The sequence below is a fragment of the Penicillium vulpinum genome (genome assembly GCF_028829585.1).
Source record: "Penicillium vulpinum strain IBT 29486 chromosome Unknown utg000003l_segment0_segment0, whole genome shotgun sequence".
In the NCBI taxonomy this organism is placed as follows: Eukaryota; Fungi; Ascomycota; class Eurotiomycetes; order Eurotiales; family Aspergillaceae; genus Penicillium; species Penicillium vulpinum.
The window spans coordinates 1,628,091-1,652,280 of NW_026643243.1; the positions used below are offsets into that span (position 1 = coordinate 1,628,091).

The following is a 24,190-nucleotide window of genomic DNA, read 5'->3' on the forward strand; positions in this document are numbered from 1 at the left end:
TGAGATCCGTAGAATAAAATTGCTTTTCAATATCTAGCATGCGATATTTGAGGTATTATCTCGGTGCGACAAGATACATCTATAATAGATCAATAGATGTTGCACATTTTCTGCCAGGTGAATGGACTTGCCTCCAGCTTCAGGGATATAACCCCTCTTTATAAGTCAGGCCGTATACGAAGAAAAAAAAAATACAATAATCGAAGACATGAATAAATTCTCGCTGCTAATGTGCATTGGGAAACAAAGAAATCATTAAGAACGACTCCGCGAAATGCAACATGAGATGAGCCTGGAAAGTAAGCAGGTGCTCAGTTTCATGGCCCACATGATACGAGAATAAATCAGTGTGAGATACACTATGAGATAATCCCAACATCGGGAATAAAGCCTGGTACACCTCAAACCACTAGGAAGACACGTGTTTATCTTCCTCATCCTCCTTCTCTTTCTCGTTATTCTCCTTCTTTCCGTTCTTGCTCTTAGCCATCTCCTCTTTCTCTCGCTTATAACGTTCGAAATCCAGGGGCAAATGTGCAAGTCCACGGGCGCCAGTGCGTCGGATACGTTGTTCAGTGCGGGACATAGGTCGGTCCGGGGTATCAGGAGCGTAAGCGACCTCGTATCCACTGGGGGTGCGATTAAGTGTCAGACGGGGTGGTGAATAAGAAGTTGGCTGGGGAATGTTTCGGGCGTGATACTTTTCCAGGATCCGGGCAATGGGGTTCCAGTCTGGCTCATGCCATGGCTCTCGGATTCTTCCAGTCCAACCGTCGAAAATGCCAGGGCCGGTTCTCAACTTCTCGGCCAATATCCGTGCTCGGGATAGGGCAATCTCGTCCTCATCGACTTGGCGAGCCCGTTTCAGTCGAGCTTCCTCGATGTACTTTAGTTGTTCTTCGGTCAGAGGCCTCGGCTCGCACAAGGCCTGGGCTTGTGCAAGCTTTTGTTCCAGCTTTTCCAAGATCGGGAGCTTGGGCATGGGGCGGTTTTCGGCTTTGTAGACGGAGAAATTGAAAGGGACATATTCGTCCCCTGTAGAAAGCTTGGGCACCTTAGTACTCGGGCCTTGTTCCTCTGGCTGGGGCTCAGTCTGATCATCCAGCTCTCGCTTCTGTTTGGGGACTTTAGCCTTCTTGTCCACCGAAGACACTTGCGATTCCTGGGTCAGAGGTTTTTCTTTTTGGTCTGCCTCTTCAAAGTGCACAGACCGTTTGAATGATCCATCAGGCGCTGCAGCAGGAGATTTTCCTTTCAGCGATGAACGCCTCTTGTGCTGATTGTATGCATTTGCATCAGTGGACTCATGCTGTCGTTTCAATGATCCCTGCTGTCCTGATACCCCTGAGGATTCTGAGCTTTGGAACAAGGGCTTTGGCGGCTGGGTAATTGCCATTTTAGGCGAGTATGCATTCGATGTGGTATCAAATATTTTAGGCTGCCGCAGTGCTTCAAAGAGAGTTCGGGGAGATGAAGAGGCAGTCGCTTGAGTGTGCGAGACAGATCGACGCGTACCTGAAACTGAAGCGGAGCCGTTGATAGGATGTGAGCCAGGTGCGTGGGCCTGTGCAGGAACGGAGTGACTGAATATCGAAGTCTCACTCGGCTTGGGTAATTGGAGACTACCCGACGGTGGATTCTCGGGGGTGGGCGCAGTAGTTGCTGGGATGTCTGCTTTCTGACTTGGCTGCGATACCTTGGGAACTGCAGAGATTGAGCCAGTAGCTGGAAACTGGCTTGCAGCCGCGCTCGAAGACTCCGAAATGGTACTAGCATTGTTCACCGAAAATGGCCAGAAGGGCTGCCCGAAACTTGACGTAGTTGCAGGTTCCTTGCCTTTGATAGCTTGGAATGGAGATGGAGTAGCAGAGGTAACAGTGCTTCCCAGGCCCACAGCTGGAACAGATGATGGAGCGTTCGGAAGCGCGAAAGGATTGTTTAATGCAATCGATAGTTGCGTGGATTTGGCGTCACTTTTGGACGCGGTAGGCTGGATAGGGGTATCGACAGCAGGTTTTTCTATCTCAGTGCTTGCCTTTGGGAACATAGATGTAGGACCGAAGGGGTTAGCACCAGAGAATGCCGAAGGCGCGAATGGGTTCTTAGGTTCAGTCAACGATGCAGGAGGCAAGCTGCTGGGCTTGAAGAGTATAGATGGTGCGGTGGAAACCGACGCCGATGTCTCTGTCTTCTGGATTGGCTCTGGTGGCTTAGAGAAGGAGAATGGAGATGGCGCAGTGAAAGGGCTATTTGGGAACACAGAGGCGGATTTGTCTGCAGTCGACGATGCAGGAGGGAAGAAACTGGGGGTTGAAAACACAGATGCTGGAGGAGCTGTTACGGCTGTCTCCATATTGGGTTTTGCGTACGCCGGCTTTGAGAATATGGAAGAGGAAGACGTAGAGGCGAAAGCGGACGGCGAGGACCCAGCAGGGCCGATAGACGAAACAGCTGACTTTTCGGCGGTGTCAGGCTGAGAAGTAGGGGATTTTGTCTGGAAGGGCGAGGGTGTCATATTAGTGGTCAGCGCAGAGGCATCGGCCTTTTTGCTTGGCTCGGGTTCTTTTGTGGACAAGAATGGATTTGACGAAGAAGTGAAAGGAGACGGCGCTGCTGGCGTAACAGAGGCCGGGGGGATTGAAGCTGGGAATGGATTTGAGGGAGACGGCATTTTAGATGGCTGAAAGGCTGCTGCGAAAGGATTTGGCGGCTTTGGGGCGTCGGGTGGTTGGTTTGGCTGTAACATGGAAGGCGAACTTGCAGGAATAGATTGTAAAGATTTCTGAGATTCAGAAGCGATCCGGAATTCAGAAGCAGACGTGTCCTGAAGAAGGTTGTTGTGTATTTCAACCACAGGTGCGGGTGTCTGATTATCAACATCACTCACGAAGAGATCTCCATCTTCAGCCTCAGGCATGGTTTCACTCTTTTGAGGTATTTGGGAGCGATCAACCATGCCCATTCTTGCGGCTTCGCTGATGTTCATGCCGAGAATTATCGCAACGAGACTACGTCCTGCGCGCTTTGACTCCACGTAGGTCTCAGAGAAAGAGTGGTCAGATGAAGGTGCAAAATCTGGGAAATTGTAAGTCATAAAACAAAGAAAAAGGAAAATATCGTGGAATTGGCGCAATGGAGAGGAGTGAGGTGGGAAAGGAAAGGAAACGAAATTGGCTGAGATGAAGTTGTCGTTTGGCATCACTTACCAACAGAGTCTACTGGTCGATCGCCCCAATCAAGATAGAGTCCACCACTCGCGTTCTCCACAAACTGTAAGCTCTGTGCATTACAGTATTCAATTGTCTGCTCATCATAATCAAAGTGCAACACCTTGGTTAATTCTTCCACAGTCCAATGATCATTTTTGGATTGCTGTGACAGCGGAGTCCGACAGTAAGCTTTCCAGATGGCACGGATTGCTGTTTGACGAATGTGATTGAAGTACACCTCAGCCACGCAGGCCATCAGGTACGACACACTCGGGGAATTGATGATGTTGAAGAAGCGAGTGTAGAATCCTTGAGCAATTGCATTTGGTCGTCGAGAATCCAGCGCACCTTGAGGCTCCCATGTATTACAGGCAGCGGCAAAGAGTTCCAATGCCACCTGCACTCGAGGTGAAGCGAGTAAGGCAGCTGGCCATTTCTGGACACGGGCTTCCAGGTCAGGCCGCTGGTCATGGATAGAGAACAAGATGTGGTAGGCGCGGAACTCGTCTTCATTGGGGAAGTGAATACGCTCGCGATTATCATCGTAGTAGTACATAAGAGAGAGCATAGTGTTGTTGAGCTGCTCTCGCTCCTGGTGACGATCGAATTGCTCCGTGTTCGCCGGGTTAGAAAGAAGATGCAGAGACACGATATGGAACCGCGCAATTCTTTCTAAACAAATGACTGCGGTCTTCACATCTTCTTCGTGTGTAAGTTGCTGCACCGAGAAGTCGTTTCGGATTGATCGGGTTCGATTCCAGACAAACATGTGGATAACGGCCAACGATTCACCACCATTAATAACATAACGGATGAGATAGTTCATCGTTTGCAAAAGTGTCTTTGGTGTCCGGATATCTGAGGGCAACTGCTCGTCATTTCCAGCTGCTGCACGCCGAAAGCGTTTCACCATCTTGGTTTCCATGATTTCCAGCTGATTGGTTGACGGGTTATGATACTAATGTTCCGTTTCAGCATGTTGGCAAGAATAGCAATAGGCGCATCATTACCTTTTCGCACTTGTCGACCGCTTTCTGTACGATCCGCTCCACCCTCTCAAAATCAGGGCACATGCCGGTACAGGTACCCACGGGTGTGATGGCTTGGTTCAAAGAAGTCGGCTGGTTCGGATCTGCCATCTGGCCATCCTTGATCGCCCGTTCGCGTTGTTTCACTTGATCGATTTTCAGCTGCAAAAGTTGGTTAGCTCCGGTACCTTTGTAGTTGTTTGTCCGTTTTCGAGGAAGAGCAGACTGACTTTGTCAAAGCGTTCCTGGTAGGTGTTCAGCGTAGATGCATGCTCCATAATCGCGGTAGTATTAGATCCCCCGCCGATAAACTTTGTCGAGGGTTTTTGTTTCGTGTTCGTGGGTTGAGCGAATGGGTTTTTGGTGGTGTTCCCAGCCGAAGTGTTGTTGCTTAAGATTCTAGAAAACGGAGACTTCTGGGCGGGCTGAGCACCAAATGGTGATGCAACAGGTTTCTGTTGATTTGATTGCACAAACGGGGAGTTGACGATACCCGGCCTGGGGCCCTCTGTAGGTTGTTGAGATCCATTCCCGGTCTGGCTTACAGCGCCTGCCCCGCGACCACGGCCACGAGCTGTCCATGTCAGTGCCCCTCGTCCGCGCCCTCGAGCCCTCGTTGCGCGAGGCGCACCTGACCCTCGAGACACAAAGGTTGACGTATGTCCAGTGTTCCCACCTCTTCCCCGTCCCGTTGAGCCCTGCACGCCCGGCGCGCCTCCCCTGTGGCCACGGCCAGCAGAAGGATTAAACGGGCTAGCCATCCTGCCCGCAAAAAGCGGAATAAACTGGATAGGCCGCCCTCTCTTGGAAGAGCCCCACTGCTCGCTCTACGGTCAAGTTGACTTCAGACTTTCGGGTCGATGATTCTGATATGCGATGGGCGGCAAAGTCGATTGCGCAGAGATCTGAAAGGTGCTTTGCTGTTTGCTGGAGTCAGTGCGCCGAGGCGACAACAAAGAAGTCAGCCTATGTCACAAAGCCGCAAAGGGATGGCCAGAATGGCCCAATACTGCACAGGAAAGAGGCGGATCGATACCAAGAAGGCTGGAGAACAAAGCTAAAGACTTGAACAGGCTCGGGGATAGGTATTCGCACTACCTTTCAGTACTCACGGGTGTTTTCTCCTCGAAATGATGTACGGACGACCTTATGGACTTGCCGCCTTTGTTATTTGCGATGATTGGGATTGTTCAAGCTCGTGAAGCGTGCGGGCGGGCGCGCGTCGGAGTTTGCAGTAGCAGCGTGAACTACAAAGTCGACACTGGTTATCAGCCACGCAACGAAACCTGCACGGAAACAAAAGCCGATACAAGCCCGTATCGAGCACAAAGCGATTGAAGAGGATAGAACTGGAAGTTCCGCCGTGCTCACGGAGCTTCAAGCTGAGCGGAGTGGCTCCGCTTACTCCGCTGACCAAGCGCCTAAACGGGCGGGTGCGCGCTTCCAAGGCTGCGTCTAATTGGCCGCAGCCGAAGCAAGTCATTGAACTTCTCTGGTATTCCAGGGCCAATAGTACCAAAATAAGTATATATGCATTATTGACAATAGCTGTCATTAATGTTGTATCTATCAGCATATATCAAGTCCAGGAGCTCATGTCGGGACCTTGGGATTCTTTATTCATCTGAATTTAAGGCAGATATTGTAGCATCTGGAGCGACAGGGGAGCTTCGAATGTCTCAATATCGTATATTATAATAATTACAAAGCTATTGAGCCAGGGAAGAGTCGAAGGGAAAAATTGAAATTTGACACAGAAGTATATAAGACCAAAAAGGAATCATATACGGCTCACGCACGGCCCAACATTGAGCTGCATGTGTTGTTGAAATGCAAGAACTAGTTCAACGCAACTACTTGAATTTAGATACCTTTTCTATAGGATACATCCAAAAGGTACTTCAGAATGATTATGTACATACATACATGTAATGTTTAAACCTATACGGAGTATATCTCGACCATATCATTATTTTTGTACTGGATATACATGGCATTAAGTTAATATAGACAACGGAGTACATAGTATAGTAATGTAGAAGGCAAGTCAAAATAAAAGTGCGGTTTAGAGGGAAAATATTCAAAAGAATTTTGCATTGTACACTTCTCTATATGTTTTTAATCTTTCTATTTCATAGCAACAAAAATATTTCAAGATAAAAGCTACTTAGGTATGCTTGAAGTTGAGTAGGTAAGTATGTGACTACATTATTGATAGTTATTCACCTTATAACACATGGAATGATGTGGTTGAGATACATATATTACAATAATCCTGGGGTTGAAGTACCTTTTGTATATGTATCCCACTGAAAGCGTACCTAAAATTGAATATATATCTGTCTCGGGTCTTTGAGAAACTGGAGATTTACTGATTACTATGCCTTTTGTTGTTGCTGACCTCGGGATGTTTGCCTTCTACACCCTAGATACATATGTATCTCGAATGAGGACTAAGACCATGAGGCTAGAAAAAGATAAAAGGAGACCCGATTGCATATTATAAAATAATTTTTTTGAAATATCTACCCAAATCTCTTTTATCAACAGCTCCTAACATCCAAGTTGGAGAAAACCTATATAGACAACAAAAGCCAAAAAGATCAAGCAGATAAGCAGATCGACAAAAGACAAGAAAAAAAGCACAAGGCCAACACCCAGAAAGATAAAAAGGTGAAAACAGGCGAGACCATAAAAAATCAAAGAAGGGAGAAATCAGCGAACAAAACGAAAGACCGGAATATAGATCACTTCAAATCAAACAAAACCCAAGTATTTTCAAAAAAAGAAGCAAACAGACCCCATTTGTACCAGAACTTGTTAATGTGACCCCAGGCTTTTATACCACAATGAACACCCCCAAAAAAAAAAGACAACTCCCCTGGCAAAGCCTTATGATAAGCGCTAAGTTGTTTGACCTAAGCCATCACTCATATATGTTCGTAAATATCTATACCCATGTTCCATCATCGCCCCATGCCCCATTTATCGCCATTCGCTAGCCAAAAATCATTCGTGACAAAAATCCCACATCCTATGTCTTTAGACAGTGTGGGAGATCGTCATCCCATTTGGGTGTGGGTGGCCTAGAGATCCGGTGCGGAAAGGCAGGGATCTCTGGTGGAGTGAGTCCATTTGGGACTGCTGGGAATGGTGATGGGACATATCTTGCATGTGGGATACCATAGGCATCTGGTATGTCATTGAGGGCTGGTGCATACCCTGACTAGTAGCGGGTGTAGGGTAGTCAACAGGTGTGAAGACATTCTGGCGGAAAGACGGGGTCCAGGTCTCGTAGTGGCCGGCTACTCCCGCGCGTGAGTGATCAGGTGTGGAGTTTTGGAAGGTGTTGGAGTAGTCGAAGGCTGAGACGTCATGTGGGCCAATCATCTCTGCCGTCACGGGAGCGCTGAGCATGGGCTGCGAGAATGACTCTGTGTACTGGGGAGGTGTGGCGTAGTAGGGGCGTTCATGGCGGGTGGGGTGTTCGAAGTTGAGAGGCTCTGCCATGGAGAAGCTGCCTGGGAGGGAGCGAGCTGATGGAATGTTGTCGATTGGTGTGGTCAAGGAGGTAGTTGCTTGATCAAATGATGAAATTGGGGTCATCAATCCTTGGTTGAGGTGCTCAGGCTCCTCGATGCTCACTGAGGGTGCATCGGCTGAGTCGTCTTCTTCATCGCCCTTAGGGCTAGGGCCGCGGTTCATTGTGTAAACGACCATGTTGGCATCGACTTCACCTCGTTCAAAACGCTCCTCCATCTTGCGAACCCGGAGGATCTCGTAGATGATCTCGACATGGGATGCGTGCTTCAAGCTCCGCTTAGTGTCGCCAGCAACATCCTTAAGCTTATCGGCAGTAATACCGTAAGCACCGAGCTTACGGATAATGTGAAGCAAGAGCTCAATACGATCTATTAGAATTGAGTAAGCAATTAGATCAAGAATCAGAATATAGGTCAACCATACACTCTTTTCTCAAGTGATCAGGCTCCTTGTGCATAACACCGGGAGGCCACCACTCGGGCTTAGTCTTTTCTGGGTCACCGGTAGTACCGGGGGCAGATCCTGGCGGGGGCTTTCCGCCATTGTAAGGGTGTCGGACCTGCTTGCGAGGCTCGATGAATTTGATGAATGCCTTAGCAACCATACGGCAGTTAAGTTGTTGGAAGTGCTTTAATGCACCTTCATAGTAGCTCATGACCTTTTGGGCATCTCCAATGCGGAGAGGAACCATTTCGGTGGACCCGTTGGGGAAGTCTTCGCTGTCAGTCTCCTGCTCAGTCAGGCGGTCATCGCAGACAGAGAGAGCAGTAACGTTGCCCTTGCGACGTCTCACTCGACGAGGAGATGTGTCCATCGTCTCTGTATATCGGTGTCAGCATATATAATTCTTTATGGTCTGAAAATGGATTTTCAACATACGGCGAACAGGGGCATGGTAGCCGATACGTTCACCCAGAATCTCAAGGAAATTTTGGCGGACTTCTGCGGTGAACACAGTTGACTTTTGTTCTTGGATAGAGGATGATTCATCAACCCTAAGCTTGCCATCACGGTCAAGGTAAATCATGGCAAAGTGAGCATAAGGAGGACGGAATGATGCGCGGGAGTTGGTCATCATTGGCTAAACCGAATGTCAGCAAGAATAACCCCGGATTTCTCTTGCAGGAAAACATACAGGAACATCTCCCCATCCTGGGGGTCCTTCAAGCGCTGAGGCAGACCTCTTCATGGCTCCGCTTGTGGGGTTGGGTTTAACGTAGACCATTGTAGCGGGGTTAAATACGTATAGGTGATGCAAAAGCAGCTGGGGACGTAATCGTCTTGAGAAGGGTGATTGAGTCTCAGTCAAGATAGTGCATCAAGATACCAGAAACGAGAGTGATTTTTGTTCTGGCGGTTGCACGTTCAGAGAGACTGTTCTCTTTATAGATATTGTTGCCCAAGTGGCGGGGTTTTCGATTCTTGCGAATATGGTACTAACGCTGTAAGCTCGTAGTCAGCCAACTGTTCCTAGTATCTTCGGCAGCACCAGTCCGTCCCCGGAGAGGATGAACACCCAACGGCGGAATGCCCATTGCCGCTCCGGTACGGGAACAGGTAGGACAAACGCATTCCGAACAACCGGGGTCCAATCAAGCTCTTACAAACAGAGCCAGAAGAAACTTGGCGGGATGTACTCACAGAGATCGAGTTGACAATGTGCAGGTGTCTCAATGGGGGTGAAAAGCGGATAACTGCAGCACAGTAACTGTTTGTAACCCAGATGCAGGAACGAAAGGAAGCCTCCACTTTTTGTATTCCCAAGTAAACGAAAGCTTGACACGGGGGGGGTTGGGGCAGTTGAGAATGAAATATCTTGAGAAGGAGATGGTTGATCAAGTGGGATGTTCTTTTAAATAAAAGATCAAGGTGTATAGAAACCAAAAACAGAATACGAAGGGGATATGCAAGCCTATTTCAATTCCAGACTTTAATATGTAAATGACAAAAGGACGATAAAAAAAATATGACCAACAATTCAACATGGATGACCCTGGAAGCCATATGCAGCGAGATTGGCAGAATTCGGACATGCAGTAGCTTAGGCTTAGGGACCCCGATCCAGCACCCCTGTTCCCACTATTTGTAGATCTCTGGTATATTTACTCCGTATTTTCTATTTATTTTCTATTTATTCTTTTTTGAGAAAAAAAACTATCTCCTTTATTTGTATTTATATTTATATTATACATTTATTATTTCTTAAATTCGTATTAATTCATTAATTCAACTCGGGGCAAACCCCAAGAGTGGCGTTCATTATCGATCGACCTTCCCCCCACCACAAACAGGCTCATGGCTTGCTGTCAGTTCAAAAGACTTCAAGGGATCAGATCCCCAAATCATTATTGGTATACGAGGCAATGCTAGGCCTAGACCTAACAATTAGCAATATACTCCGTAGAGGTAAACCATAACACGAACCTATCAACCTTAGAAGCACTCGCGTCTAGCTGTCAGGCACACCAGAATTCACTCCATTAGGAAGAAAGCACTGGCCCTATTTGACGCCGTGTGCTATTCTTAATATGCAGATCGCAGTCCTTTCGGAGGTTCCGGCTCAAAAAGTAATTCGTCATTGATGTTGCGTTGAATCTAAAGAAAAGTACTCCGTACAGACTAAAACTGTATAGTGATGCCTCCATCATTATTATGTTACATTATATTACTTCTATTACTTAACTGTTAATTTTCAAGATTAAATATTATCTGTATCATTTTATGTTCTCGATCTTCGGATCTCAACACCAAAGTGCCCCGACACTAGCAACCAACCGGGTGAGTGAATCCACATTTCTCCATTATTCACAAACCTATCATAGGTGCGGCTTGTGCATGGCCCAACACCCTGGATCCTGGGAGATGACTCGCCGATAAACTGTCACAGTTTCCTTTTTGTCCCCGTCTAGAGCTTGTTGCCGCCGTCGATCTCCGTTCATTGACAGATACTCCGGGGTGACAAGCTAAAAAAAAAAGAAAGATAGAAAAGGGTTTCTAGAACCATAGACGTTAGCTTCAGCTGAGTATAGCGTAAACCCCTGAGCTCAGCCGTCAAATCTCGCCAAATGAATCAATATCAAATATGAGATATGAAATCAGTTGACGCGAAAGGGGAATCAAAAGTACCCTGCTAGTACGACCGTAGTTCGCTTGCCTACACCGTTTTACCCGCGGGGATAGGCAATAATAAATTCAAAAGAAATACAGAAATAAAGATAAAAATACAAAAGAAGAAGAAAGAAGAAAAAAAAAACACGCTCTAGGACAGATCGAGATACTAAAGTGTTTAAAATCCTAATACTACGGCGTGATCTACTCTCCCGGGGAACAAAATTGGTTGCAAAATGGTTCGAGTAATTATGCCACGGCGGGTTAGTCGCGTACTTTTTGACTTCCGGACCTTTTGTGACAACCCAATCAGCTGCCGAGGAGCTACCAACATTAACCCCGCCTGGGTCTGTGCTAAGAGTCCAGGGGAAAGGGACATCCGTACGGAGTACCCAGGATGCTGTCAACGCGTCCATCTCCCGTTCCGGTGGATTACACTGGCGTTTCTTGAGACGCTACAATTTATACTGTGGATCTTGAAACCATCCGGGACAAAGAAGTTCAAACCAAGTTAATGCTCAACCCCCCCCCCCCCCCCCCAAAAAGGGGGGCGGATGAGAGGATCTAAAATACTGTCATTTACTATCTCCTCTCTGCTATCTTGACACAAAAGGGGAATACACATGGACATGCTTTCTTGGTCCCACTATTCATCCACGCTATATCGGGGAAGATGCAAGAGGCAGAGCTTTTTTTATGATGCGCGAATAACTTCAATCTGATTGTGTACTTTGGGTATTGTATCCATCTGATCAATCTCATTTGAAGCAAACCACTGCCTTCTACTCCGATCTGGGCTTGTAACATTGCAATTGTCGTGCCGTCTACGGCAATACTATTAAACTGTACGGAGTAGTTGCTACTGCAAATTGAACATAATATCGTCCGCGAAGGCAATGTGGACCCAGCAAAATTAGATTTTTAGGTTGCCGCAAAGCACAGATAGAACAAAGCAGTGTCACCGAGCTAAACGATATACGACTTTCAGTATGGAGTCATTTGTTATTTTCTAAGGTCTTTCAGGGCGCAAAGCTCACAAAACCAGGCATACTCCGATACTTAATCCAACTAAATCGAACGGCTTCAGCGATGACATCCCCGGAAAGTGCTTCTCTTTATTTGTTTGTGCCCCGTTACCATCCCACCGGGTTTGCTTGCTTTGTCTATTTAGCCGCTGTGATTTTTTAGCGTGGAATCAAGTGAACTTCTCTAAATTACTACTAACTAGGTGCTCCGTACTGTTAGAGTCGAATGCTTTTCAAAAAAAAAAAAAAAAAGACCTAGTTACATTTAAAACCACGGATTACTCCGAATGTACAGACTGCGGAGTATGAACGGAGTACGGAGTACCATATTCAATATTTCAATTCGATTTGAATGGCTTGAGGGTCTAGACTTTAGACGCACCCCCTTTTTTTAAAGCATGTCTAAGATGATCAGTATCTCCTCTAGAGCATATGACACTTGCAAACGAAAGCTTCTTATTGGACCGCGCAAGAGGTTTACCTCAGGTACCTACCCAAACGCCCAGACCAGCCACAACGTGGCTCAGTTGGCTATTTTGAGCACTGCCACAGGGACATGGCAGCTGAAGAGGCAAAAAATATATATGCACTGTTTACTTATAAGGTACCGTAAAGAAGCGTTCGTGGATTTCCCCTCCCGGATTTTAATCTAAAGATGTTGAAACCCTAAGACAAACGTCAGATAGCTTGACAGCTTGGCATTGTCAATCCCTATTACACTAGTTTCAAATTTCAAAGCAAACATTTCATGAGCGCCAACTAATAATAATATATAGTGACCGCCATTGCCGCTTATTCCGTACACCAAAAAAAGAATTAGGGCGGAGATGCTCGGCGATGCAATCACCCTGAAACCTCAAAATGAGGCGTGGACTTGGTGTGCTCGGCCGACCCGGCGGAGATGTGACAATGGTTGTGCACTGACAGAAAGAGAGTAAATGGGTGGGGGCTAGGTCAAAAGATTGGGGGATGATGATGATGATGGAGATCTACACTTTCAAACACCGTCATGTCTGCATCTGTCCACACTTTGAAACACTTGGGAAAAGTTTCGGGCTGATTACAAGAACTGGGATGTCTCTTTGGCTTGGTTCACCGCTACAAAAGGGAAAGGGCTAGAAAAGTATACAAAGGAACCTCCGGGAGGCTTTTGTCGTACTTGAGGAAATTATTTCATGTCTATAGTTCACTTCAGAAGTCGTTAATCCAACAGTCGGTCTGGGACTCGGAGGGGTAGACATGTGGAAAGGGGGGGTGGGACTGTATATACAGAAATTTAGTCTGTTCGCAGAATATCAGCAAGCCTGTCGTTTCGACTGTGCATGATCGGTGTGCAAAGATACCATTGAGAGGCAAGCTGCCCTCATGATAGATAGATGGATGAGATGACAAGCAGGATATATTCCTAGTCGGGTAGGAGACAGCTCTACATTGGGACAAGTTCTCGTATTAGAGAAACGTCAGGACCTATCAGGCAAGTACTCTATTTGGATATTCGGGACACATACGGTAAGCAGAGGGACTAAAATGGCACATGACTAGTTCAGGTTATCGCGCAAACCCGCACTACCGCACGCAAGATCGATCAATGATGCACATCGATCGAGCAAGATCGGACCACCAGTGAGGTCACATTGCGTCACTTAGCATCCGTCCCCTTACCAGGGTGCTTGAAGGCCGGGGCCGATACCCCTCAGACTAAATTTCGTACCTTTTTTAGGTCTAATATTGGTAGGGGTGGATTTCATGGTCAGAAGGACAGTTGATCTCCACAGTTGTACTTTGGACATTGACCAGTAACCTGTCGAAGATGGCTCTTTTAGATACTGTGGAGCACTTTGGTCCCAATTCTAATCTCGCTTGGACCATGGGGCCCAGACTCGACCCGACTTGACCCCACCAAAAGCCACTGGATTGGGGCGGGCCGGGGATGGCGGTCCGGTAAAACTAAAGCTGTCAAACTCCAAATAAGGTATAGTGTATTATCCACTATCCCAAGGGAAAGGTCAAAGTTGGGGATCATAAAGCCTTTTGACTCTACCCAGTGGGTTGGAATTTGATTAAGATTCCAAGGATTGAACTTCGCTTTCATTGAGTCAATTGCCACATTCAATAACTCCTAGCCTACAGGTTTCGGGAAGAGATGTCTTGCCTGTATGCGAACTATGAGGTAGTCCAACAGGTCGGCTTACATCTAGCCAGGGTGGTATAAACAAAAGTCCCATTCTCATGTGGCCTGGTGATAGTACTGTTGATCATAGCATCATCTTTCTTCAGGGTAACCAATCCCAATAAGCATTCCGACCTGGGAAGGTACGCCCATCCTATTGTAAACCAAAAGATCATTACAAATATGCATCTTGTGGTGGCTTTCGATAATTCTTCATGAATTACAAATGGATATGCAATCTTTCTGTTCCCTACTCGTTAAAATAAAGGAGCACGAAGTACGGAGTATTACGTAGACAATGAGAGCGAGAAGCAAAAAGCAATATGAAACAGCAGAAGACTATTTCCCCATCAAGGCACGGCCCGAGGGGCCGCCCATAGTCCCTACAGGTTGTGGCAGTGCTACTGCAGTTCGTCTATTGTTGGTCTCCTACTGTGTGGCAGATGGAATACATTTCCGTGGTCTTCGACTTAGCTGCAAAGCTCTCTACATTAACCCCTGAGGCTGTGCTTTGTATAGTCTTGACCTATTCTAGTTAGTTATCTAGTCTATCAATGATGTCAGAGTAATCTCGACATCCACTACGGCAGGTGGCGGCGCAATGGCTAACGCTATTACGCACAATGTGTACTTTGTACCTTGTCAGTCTGATCAGATTGGCTGGATTTTATTCACTGCGTTGTTCGTGATCCACTCCTTCCCGCGGGTCCATTGTTAGCCTGGACATTGTTAGCCGGGACTCGCTCTCGCTTAGCCCTCGGATAGTCAGGAGACACCCTTGCAGCGGAAAATTACTCCGGTCACCTCATCACCTCAATAGGCAACGTGGAAATCACTTGCATACAATTTACGACGTATGTAAGGGGAGAAATCCATGTTGAAAATTCCACTGAATGTCATGTACACTTTTCATAGTTTGCGCGTGGATAGTCCACGGGTGGTACGGAGTACAAGTTCGTCCACAGGTGGATTGGAACTTTGGTAAACTTTTCGGTTCCATGGTTCAACGAAGAGCTACCACATAACCTAGAACGCACTGCAGGGTGGGGGTATGTTTTGGAGACCTCAGAAAGCACCTAGATAAACTTGGAAGACTGGAGATCCTACGGAGTACAGTCCCAGATACCTGGATGAGATAAATGGAGACATAGCTTAGCTGTCCAATCCACCAAGTCTTCAAGCACTAGAGGCCCTTGCATCGTACTTTGTCTTCAACTTTCACCCACAACCAATCATTGCACTATTCTTCCGCGCATTGGAACTACTCTAGATCCTTTCCATTGATAGCGCAAACTCTGCTAAGAAACTGTAATCTTCCCCGGGCCACTCTTGATCCCAAAAGCCTCCTGACGAATCCACTATCGCAGAACTTAATGCCCCCGATCGCGTCTATCGCACGGCCTTCTGTTTTTTTTTTTTTTTTTCAATTGCACTTTTCCCAAGCGTCAAGACATATCTCGTTCCGCGAACCCGCCAGTCTAGTCTCTAGTGTCCGTTTATCCCCGGTCCGCGGACCAATACCACTACCGCAAGCACTTGACCGTGGACCATTTGCGTCCCTGTCGCTGCACATGCGGACAAATTGCCCGAACCAGCGCCCGCAAGATCGTTGAGATCTGTGCTCGGACCCGATCGAGCGGCGATGCTAGATGTCATTGTATATAGACTTTGAGGATCATTTGACTTTATACTTCGGGATCAAGTAAACTACGAACTTGAGGCCGATAGACTAAATTAGGAAAAACTCTTCACCCGTTTAATCCCACTGATCCCCCGATCATATGGCTTTGTGGCTATCTGCAACTCCCCCCGGTAAGGTCCGGTGTCCACGCGAGGTCAGTGGCTGGGGAGAATGCATACTTGCGGGGCCAACGTGTGACAAATACTAGTCGAACTCCCTATTGGCCCTATAATTAAGGTGCATACCATTATTACTAACTACTGACTGTGGGCTTTCTGTGCCTGTCGTGTATGGATTATGTAGGTACAAAGTACTCCATACTCCGTACTCAGCTTCCTCTCCCACACTGGAAAGACGATTACGAGCATGAAGGAGCCACTCCTATTCCACTGGTTCCATTAGATTGGCTCATTCACTAACTGTTCGGCGCAAGGAATTAACCCACATTATGTTGCGCTCCATCTGTAGACCTTATCCAGTTGAAAAACCGACAGAAAAAATCTCTGAGTTCTAAGAATACAAGCATCAAATTTGGATCTGGTACTTCTCCTCATCGCGATGATCATAGCCCTAAGTTTTCACTTCCTATTGTGCCCCGGGCGTTAGCGTCCGGGTTTGGGAGAATCGTTCCTTTAATTCCGCCACATTGGTTCTCTAGGGCAAAAATAGTGCATGGTGGGTGCATCGTGCATGAATTTGTCGCGGTGTGTGGTGCTGTGTGGTAGTGTGGGAATATACCCACCGTGGCTGGTTCCCCTCTTCCCCTCAGGGCTAAGTCGATCGTAGGCTTGCAGGCGTTCCAGTTCCCGTTTCGATAATTCCACATGTTTCGAGCAATATATTTTTTTCTACAACAATATGCAGATCATTCATGCTAGGCCTTTTGAGAATAAGTATAAAATGACCGAGAAATGAAATTAAAATCTCCTCAATATATTGCGTCGGACCCGGACCTCTTCGTCCCTAGACAGGGAAAGATACGGAGTACTATGCGGACTAATATCGCCTTCTTGGTTATTGCGTCCCTGGAAAAGACTTCCAAATTACGGACCCCTATAGTGTATGTGTAGAACTGGAGCCGCTGGGATGATGCGCCGGTAGCGTACATAGTGGATAGTGCAGAAGATAGCCAGTCATTACTCTATACAGAAACGGGATCGAATTCCGCGGGCTGGTCGCACAACCAGCTTCCAAATGGCCCGCTGCACAGCACTGTACATTGAAGTACGGAGTACCTTGTACGATTTCCGTATGTACGATCGACCTGCTGGGAAGCGGGGATACTGAAGATGGGTGACTCTTACTATTTCGAGTGGCTTCGGGCTGAGGACCAAAAGAGGAAGTGGATATATGCAAAGCACAGTGCATAGAGGTGGGATTTGCAAAAATAGCAAAAAAGTAGCAAATAACAAATAACGAATTCGCTTGGAAGCGCCAATTCTTCCCCGACTGGAGCTAACTGAGGAGTTTGATGTCCGTGCGAGATCTACTTTTGCAAACATTCCTTCTTTTGTCGACGTACACAACTTGGATGGGTTCACGATCTGAGATCTTAATTATCATCTCTCTGGTTGGTTCATCACGGCACAATGGCCCATTGAACAAGATTAAGGAAGCAGTGCCCTCCGTCCCCCGAAGCCCACATCAGAGATCAGTCATGCAGAAGCGCCTTTTGAGATCATCCACACCCCTTGCCTGGATTCTAGATTGCTGAACCAAATTCTGAACGCAGGTCCACGGCCAATCAGATTTTAGAGCGAAAGGTGGAAGGAAGGTCGATAATGCCATGCGAGCATGATCACGGCTAGCTCTTGTTCCACGCGAGGAATATAGATGAAGTATCCCTTGTGTTTCGAAATTGTCAATCATTACTTGAGGGTTTTATATTGAACACCTGACACGCAAATAAGGGCCGGTCGAGATTTGACATTGCCCCTCCTTTTGCCCCTCTCAAGGGCGCAAAGCTCCTTTTCTCTCAAGAAATATATACCTCAGACCTAGTTAAGATATTTCATTAAATGCTAGCTTGGGAAACATACTACTAGTTTCTCCCCTTTCTCTGTATGGTTTAAATGCATGTATAATTCGAACCGCGTGGAGAGTCTGTTTTGCAGACAGCAAGGAGGAGAGAGATGCGCAGATGCCTCGTATACGTACCTTTTTGGTTTAAAATTGGCAAGTCTATTTTTCCCCCGAGATATTCTCAGGATGTGATCGTCAAACCAAAGAGAAGGGGGCATGATGTGGCGGAGGAGGGCCTGGGTGCATCGTTTCATTACATCTAGTGAGGATGGTAATCTTAGCTTCATGCCCTCACTGAATAGTACACACTAGACAAGCAGAGCTTACGAAGTACGGAGTACATTTTATTATATTGCTTACTCGGCGCCTGCGAACAGACACCCTGTGATGGCCAGGTGGCCGACCTTTCACCGCTACAATGAACTGCCCTTCTGATGGGATATCAAGATGTCACCGCCACGTTTAGTACAAGACGCTACTGCAGATAATCCTCGTAGATGATGACTTCCGTCTGGGACAGCTGTTTGTTAATTTATTTTGATGCATAGTTACGTTGTTCAGTTGTTCTCTTGGGTCTAGACAATGTCCGCTTTTGGGGGGGAATTCTAGCTATTTCCGTAGGTTATTCACATATCAACATGCTGTACGGAGTACTCCGTACACGGCCACAATTTGATCAAACCTCTCAAGGCAGAAAAAAAAAAAGAAAAGAAAGATATTGTAAAAGAGAATCAATTTTAATCGTCGAGTTCACAGGGTCAAATCCAATCGGATATTGAGGTAAACCATCATCTCAACATGAAACATAACAATAAAGACTCGAGGACAGCATATTAATTATTTTTAGGGGGCAGGAAATTCAACGATCTGGCCACTCGCCACTGTCTGTTTATGCCTGTCCATCCCTGTCAGGGGGGTCCCCTGAACTGTGCAATGAAAAACTTTTCTTCAGTACATGTACATGCAGATATGCACGGCACCCGCGCCACATTCAGAACCACCTCGATGCGTTTGAACGGTCAGCAAAGATCTGTTGTCAACATGACCCATGCAAGCAGCACTAAAGCGAGAGCATCCGGGACCTCCCAGGATCGGCCCGAGGCACCAAAAAGAAAACCCGGCCTCCCCGAGCCACTCAGAGCTGCATGAATGGGGTCGGTTCAACGCTGTCTGGCTGGCTGAACGATCTTTTTTGTCAGCAGGAAATGCGGGGATTGGGGGCCACTGCGAGCGATTGGCTTTTACGCTGTTTGCGAAGAGGCAATACCACCATCGCTGTCGAGGAGGCCGGCCTCCTTGGCGAGCTCGTAGAATTTGCCGCCTCTCCTGATCAATTCAGCAGGCGTGTCGAATTCAGCCACTCGTCCCTTGTCTAGGACGACGATTCGATCTGAGTCAATGATCGTGTTGATGCGGTGGGCAATCGTGATAATAGTCCGATCAGAGAAGGCACTGGTGCGCAAGGTGCGCTGCAGCAGCGCATCCGTTTCCACATCAACCGCAGCCTATCGTTATGGTTAGCTGGGACTGTCATTCAAAAGTAAAAACAGAAGTATCTTACGGTTGCCTCGTCCAGAACAAGGATATTACTGGGAGTCAAAAGAGCGCGGGCGAGAGATACCAACTGGCGCTGGCCTTGACTCAAGTTGGAGCCTGCAGGAATAAAGTGTTAGGGGACGGGTGCCTTGGGCAATATTTAGATGTAGATAGTTTCTCACCTCCTTCCTGGATCTGCGCATCCAGTTGTCCATCCATTTTGGAGACATGGTCCTTCAATCTCGCGTGATCTATATATTGCAAACATTTAGTCACTGTTCACCACGGCCAATGGAATAAATTCAAGTTAAACCAACCTATAACGCTCCAAATCTGGGAGTCATCGTAGACATGACGAGGATCCAAGTTGTCACGCAAAGTTCCTTCGAACATGGCGGGGTCTTGAGGGATGATGGCAAGTCGTCCACGAAGATCAGCCAAACCAATTGTAGACACATCGAGTCCATCAATACTACAGTTTTGTTAGCCTAAAGAACAGAGAAAAAAGATGAAAGTGATATGCTCTTACCTGATGCTTCCTTCAACGCCCTCAATAATCCGGAAGAGAGCCAGCGTGAGCGAACTCTTTCCGGCGCCCGTTCGGCCAACAACGCCGATCTTCTCCTTAGGCTTGATGTCGAGACTAACATCCTTGAGTACGAGGTCAAGCCCAGGGCGATAGCGGGTGCTGTAATTCTTGAACTCCACCGCACCATTACCCGGCCAGCCCGTGCTAGGGCGACGCTTGAAGATCACCTCGGGTGCCTCGCTCGGGAGATTGGCGTACTCGAGAACTCGCTCAACGGACACGATATTAGTCTCAACCTCGACAGTCTGGCGGACAATCCAGTTCAGAGACTGCGTGATCTGGAGAGCATATGACATGGCCAAACCAACCATGCCCGGCGAAAGCTTAGTGCCAGTCGCAACGGCCATAATGGCAAGTCCAGCTGATGCAAGAATGATGATTGAACCAAGGAATTCAAGTCGAACGGCGAGCCAGCGGTTAGCACTGATGGATGGGAAGTAAGCCCGGAGGTTAGCATCCATGCGCCATTCGTTCTCAAGGGCGAACCGATTCTCCTGTTTGTAGGCACGGATGGTCGAGATGCCGCCCAAAGATTCCTGGAAGTGAGCGAAGATCGGGCTTCGGGTGACGCTATCCAGACGCTTCAACTCGCGGGAGGTACTCAGATAGTACTTCTGGTACGCAAGGTAGATATAACCCAAAGGAAGGACGAATAGCAGGAAAGCTGGGGTAGATGCTGAAATGACGACCATGGTAAACACCGCACGAGCGGAGTTTGCGAACAACATGTTAAAGGTGCGAGCGAGTACCTCATCTACCCTGTAAATGTCACTAGAGAAACGATTGAGGATACGGCCAGATGGTGTGGTTTCAAAGAAGCTCATGGGGGAGCGGAAGAGAGCAAATGCCATGCGCTCATGAAGTTTTCGAGATGCTTCGATGGAGCAGAAAATCCACAGGATCAAGTTCTGCACAATGACCAAGATAGATGATCCCAGGCCAAGCGCCAAGTAGATACCAATGAACTTGCCAACTTGATAATTGGTTCCATGGCTTTCGTTCCACTCGGTCCAATACTTCAACCAGAAGTTGCCCATCACTTGAGCGACCTGAGCAGCGATCATGGCAATTAGATAAACCACAACTGCCATGACATTGCTATCCTTTGCGTATTGACCGTAAACACCCCATTTCACCTTGCCTTGCTCTGAAACTTCTTGGGTCTGCTTGCTCTTGAGAACGTTCTCCTCATCTCCGAGCTTGCGCCGGGGACCTTGCCAGCTAACAGTGCTTGCACGGCGCAAAGTGACGGTACTGGTCCGTCTACGAGCCTCACCACCCCCCCTGATGGGAACAAGATCACCAGGTTGCTCTACCTCCTCACTGTCCGATGTACCACCGTTCTGGATAATGGTAGTTGTGACTGAGCTTTCGGGGCTAGCAAGGTCCTCAGAGTCACTATTTGTGCCTTCGTCGTCCGAATCAATCATCGTAGAGCGAACAAGATTGGAGATCTCCCCCTTCATGGCCATCAGCTGTTCATAGGTTCCTTTCTCGATGATGGTCTTGTCCCGCAGCAGGCCGATGAAGTCAGCCTCCTTGAGTACAGTAATTGCGTTTGTTGCAAGAATTCTCGTTTTGCCACTGAGGAGACCAGTTTTGCCGAGTACTCTGTTGATGATATGACGTCCAACATGTTGATCAACTGCCGAGAGAATGTCATCCAAGAGATAGATATCAGCACGAGCATAGACAGCTCTGGCGAGTGTCAACCGTGCCTTTTGTCCCCCTGAAAGAGAAATTCCGCGTTCTCCGACTTCAGTCTGGTCACCGTCAGGCAAGTTTTTGAAGTCATCGAGCAAAGCACAGGCCTCGACGGTGAGATCATAGAATGAGGGATCCCATCGGTGTCCGAAGACAATGTTTTCTCGGATACTGGCATTCATAACCCACGGCGCTTGTGCGACATACGCAATCCGACCACGTACGACCACCTCTCCCTGCTCCTTCCACAGGTCACCCAGCAATGACAGGAGAAGAGAAGATTTTCCGGCGCCAACTCGGCCCACGATGCAGCTGAGTTCTCCCTTGCGCGCACTGAGATCGATGTTTTCCAGTACTGTATCAGCAGTGTAACGGTTCCAAGAAAACGTGCCATCGCGAACACGGACAGACTCGTCACCGGGGTGCGCCACGGGATCTTGCATGATAACAGCATCATCCTGCAGTTCTTCTGCGGTGAAATATTCTACCAATCGCTTCACAGCCACGGAAGATTCGATAATGGATGTAATGACCATAGGCAAGACGGAAAGCGGGAATGTGAGCAAGTTGAACAACGTCAAGGCAGGGAATACAATCTCAGTAGTCAAAGGTTTATCACTCGTCAACACAAAGACGGTGAATGTGGAGCAGGACACGAGGAAAGGAGTAGATTGCCAGGTGAAATTCGCAAAAGCTTGAGTGGCTCCAATTTTGCGGAGCGTGTTCAACTCGAGATCATTTCTGATATGGCTGAGTTTGTTCATGAAAGCTGTGTTCCAGGCATAGAGCTTGATACTTTTGATATTGTTCAGAATCTCAGTCATCAATCGGGTCCTCGAGTCCTTGTTCTTCATTTGGATGATCTGCAACTTCTTCATCATCCGAGCAATGATACCATTCAGAGGAATCATCAGAATCATAACTCCGATACCGGCAAACATGCTCGGTCCAAGAAGCTGGTAGAGGGAGAGCATGCACAGAGTCATTTGGAAAGGAGCTGAGATAAGCTGAGTGCCGAATTGGGTCAGATCTGCAAGACGTTGTTGATCGACTGCCATGTGGTTGACAATGTCACCGGTTGTCTTTGCGGACCGTCCTTCGTTTGATAGTTTCAGGGACTTGGCATAAATCATAGCAGTCAAGGCTGATTTGACTCTCATGCCAGAGTCGAAAGCACGCTGGAAGTATTGATGGAGAAAACTGGTCTGGCAGACAGAAACAGCGAACATGGACAAGGAAATGGCGACACCCCTAATTATAGGCTGCGGGTTCGGGCCTCGATACGAATCAATGAAGGCAATGAGGAGTCGGAGGAGTTGCGGTTGCACAAAGGCAAGAACATCGCTCCCAGATTTGATTATCGCACCACGCGCATAGGGGGCACCGAAAGCCTTGAAGAGCGCTATCCACAGAGATGGCTTCTTTTTTTGAGCTGTTCATCCCATGCCTCCTTTAGGGCATTGGCCGTGGCTCGGGTGGTATCGCGACTGCGGAGATTCCAGAGGTCATCTTGGGTCAAGTAGTTTTTGTATCCATATTTCATCATCGGGGTCATCCAACTGAAGGTGAGAACCGAGAAAACATCGGCATAGTTGTACGGACACTCATCCTCGTCTCCTAGCGCATCGTATGCGCTTTGCTTCTTGGGCACAAAATATTCTAGCACAAATTCAAACAGCGCTAGTCCCAAGCTGACATTGAAGCAGACAAAGTAAGGAAGTTGGTCGATGTATTCATTGCGCGCAACCAGGGATCGGAGTTTGACTGCGTATGCGATAATAAAGAAGAGCCAGTAGAATAGGACAACCCCATTAGGCTGCCTACTCCGCCAGTGTTCGAAGTATTGTACTGAGGTTATCACTCCCAACGAAATTACCGTTAGAACCGAGGACCAGAAGCGGAAATCGGCCCAAAACCTTTTGGGGTCTGATTCGGCTTGGATCGCGGCTTGAAGAGCGGTGACGATGATGAGAGCAGCGAGAACGGCCTATGATGACCAAAATTCCAGTTAGTACATTGTCAGTGACGTTCACGGGTGTGCAGGGGTATCCGGCATGTACTAACCAACTTGGTGTAGAAGTGCCAATTCTTCGATACGGGCTGGGGGATCCGCTTCCTCAGTAACAACCATAGGGCAGCCAGTCCACTCAGAGTACCCCAGACAGCAACCACTGCCACAATCAAGTCAAGAAAGCATGGCGTCAGATCGAATCTCAATGAGCTGAGAGGGCCCCAGCCCTCACTATCTGTACAGAAAGGCTGTCGCCGGGAATCAAGTGCCGATCCAAGGGAATGCAAGAGGTGCCCCGGGCGGGACGCCTCTAGGACCACCTGGGATTGGCCATCCAGCATTTTTTTTTTTCTTAGTGACTTCGTCCCAGTATGCCTTTCTGCGCACAAGCAAGAAAAGGTACAACGTTGAAGAACTACTTGAAAGTAAGAACGAGGATGTCAACGCAAGCTAGGCTGCTGACTAAAAGCAAAGCCAGCTCCACTTTACATAAATGGAGAAATCCCGAGTTCGGAACTACTTACTTATTGCAGCCTATGAAAGTCGGATTACTACAATTGTACG

The 24,190-nt window shown here is 47.6% G+C and overlaps 3 protein-coding genes across 3 annotated transcripts; all 3 read right to left on the bottom strand.

The window, feature by feature from the left end:
• Positions 1 to 409: 409 nt before the first annotated feature.
• On the bottom strand, positions 410 to 4,998 carry N7479_005733 (uncharacterized protein; the record flags this gene model as incomplete). The annotated part of the gene is made up of 4 exons (XM_057253429.1): positions 410 to 3,075; positions 3,207 to 4,167; positions 4,220 to 4,399; positions 4,468 to 4,998. The coding sequence occupies 4 exons, from the start codon at positions 4,996 to 4,998 to the stop codon at positions 410 to 412; spliced, it is 4,338 nt and encodes a 1,445-aa protein (XP_057107291.1).
• A 2,281-nt stretch (positions 4,999 to 7,279) lies between these two features.
• N7479_005734 (uncharacterized protein) lies at positions 7,280 to 9,005 on the bottom strand (the record flags this gene model as incomplete). Its single annotated transcript, XM_057253430.1, has 4 exons — positions 7,280 to 8,148; positions 8,204 to 8,599; positions 8,660 to 8,861; positions 8,916 to 9,005. The coding sequence occupies 4 exons, from the start codon at positions 9,003 to 9,005 to the stop codon at positions 7,280 to 7,282; spliced, it is 1,557 nt and encodes a 518-aa protein (XP_057107292.1).
• A 10,022-nt stretch (positions 9,006 to 19,027) lies between these two features.
• Positions 19,028 to 23,967, bottom strand: N7479_005735 (ATP-binding cassette glutathione S-conjugate transporter YCF1; the record flags this gene model as incomplete). The annotated part of the gene is made up of 7 exons (XM_057253431.1): positions 19,028 to 19,291; positions 19,348 to 19,439; positions 19,505 to 19,573; positions 19,640 to 19,794; positions 19,852 to 23,047; positions 23,104 to 23,602; positions 23,680 to 23,967. 7 exons carry the CDS (start codon positions 23,965 to 23,967, stop codon positions 19,028 to 19,030), a joined length of 4,563 nt encoding a protein of 1,520 aa, XP_057107293.1.
• Between the last annotated feature and the right edge of the window lie 223 nt (positions 23,968 to 24,190).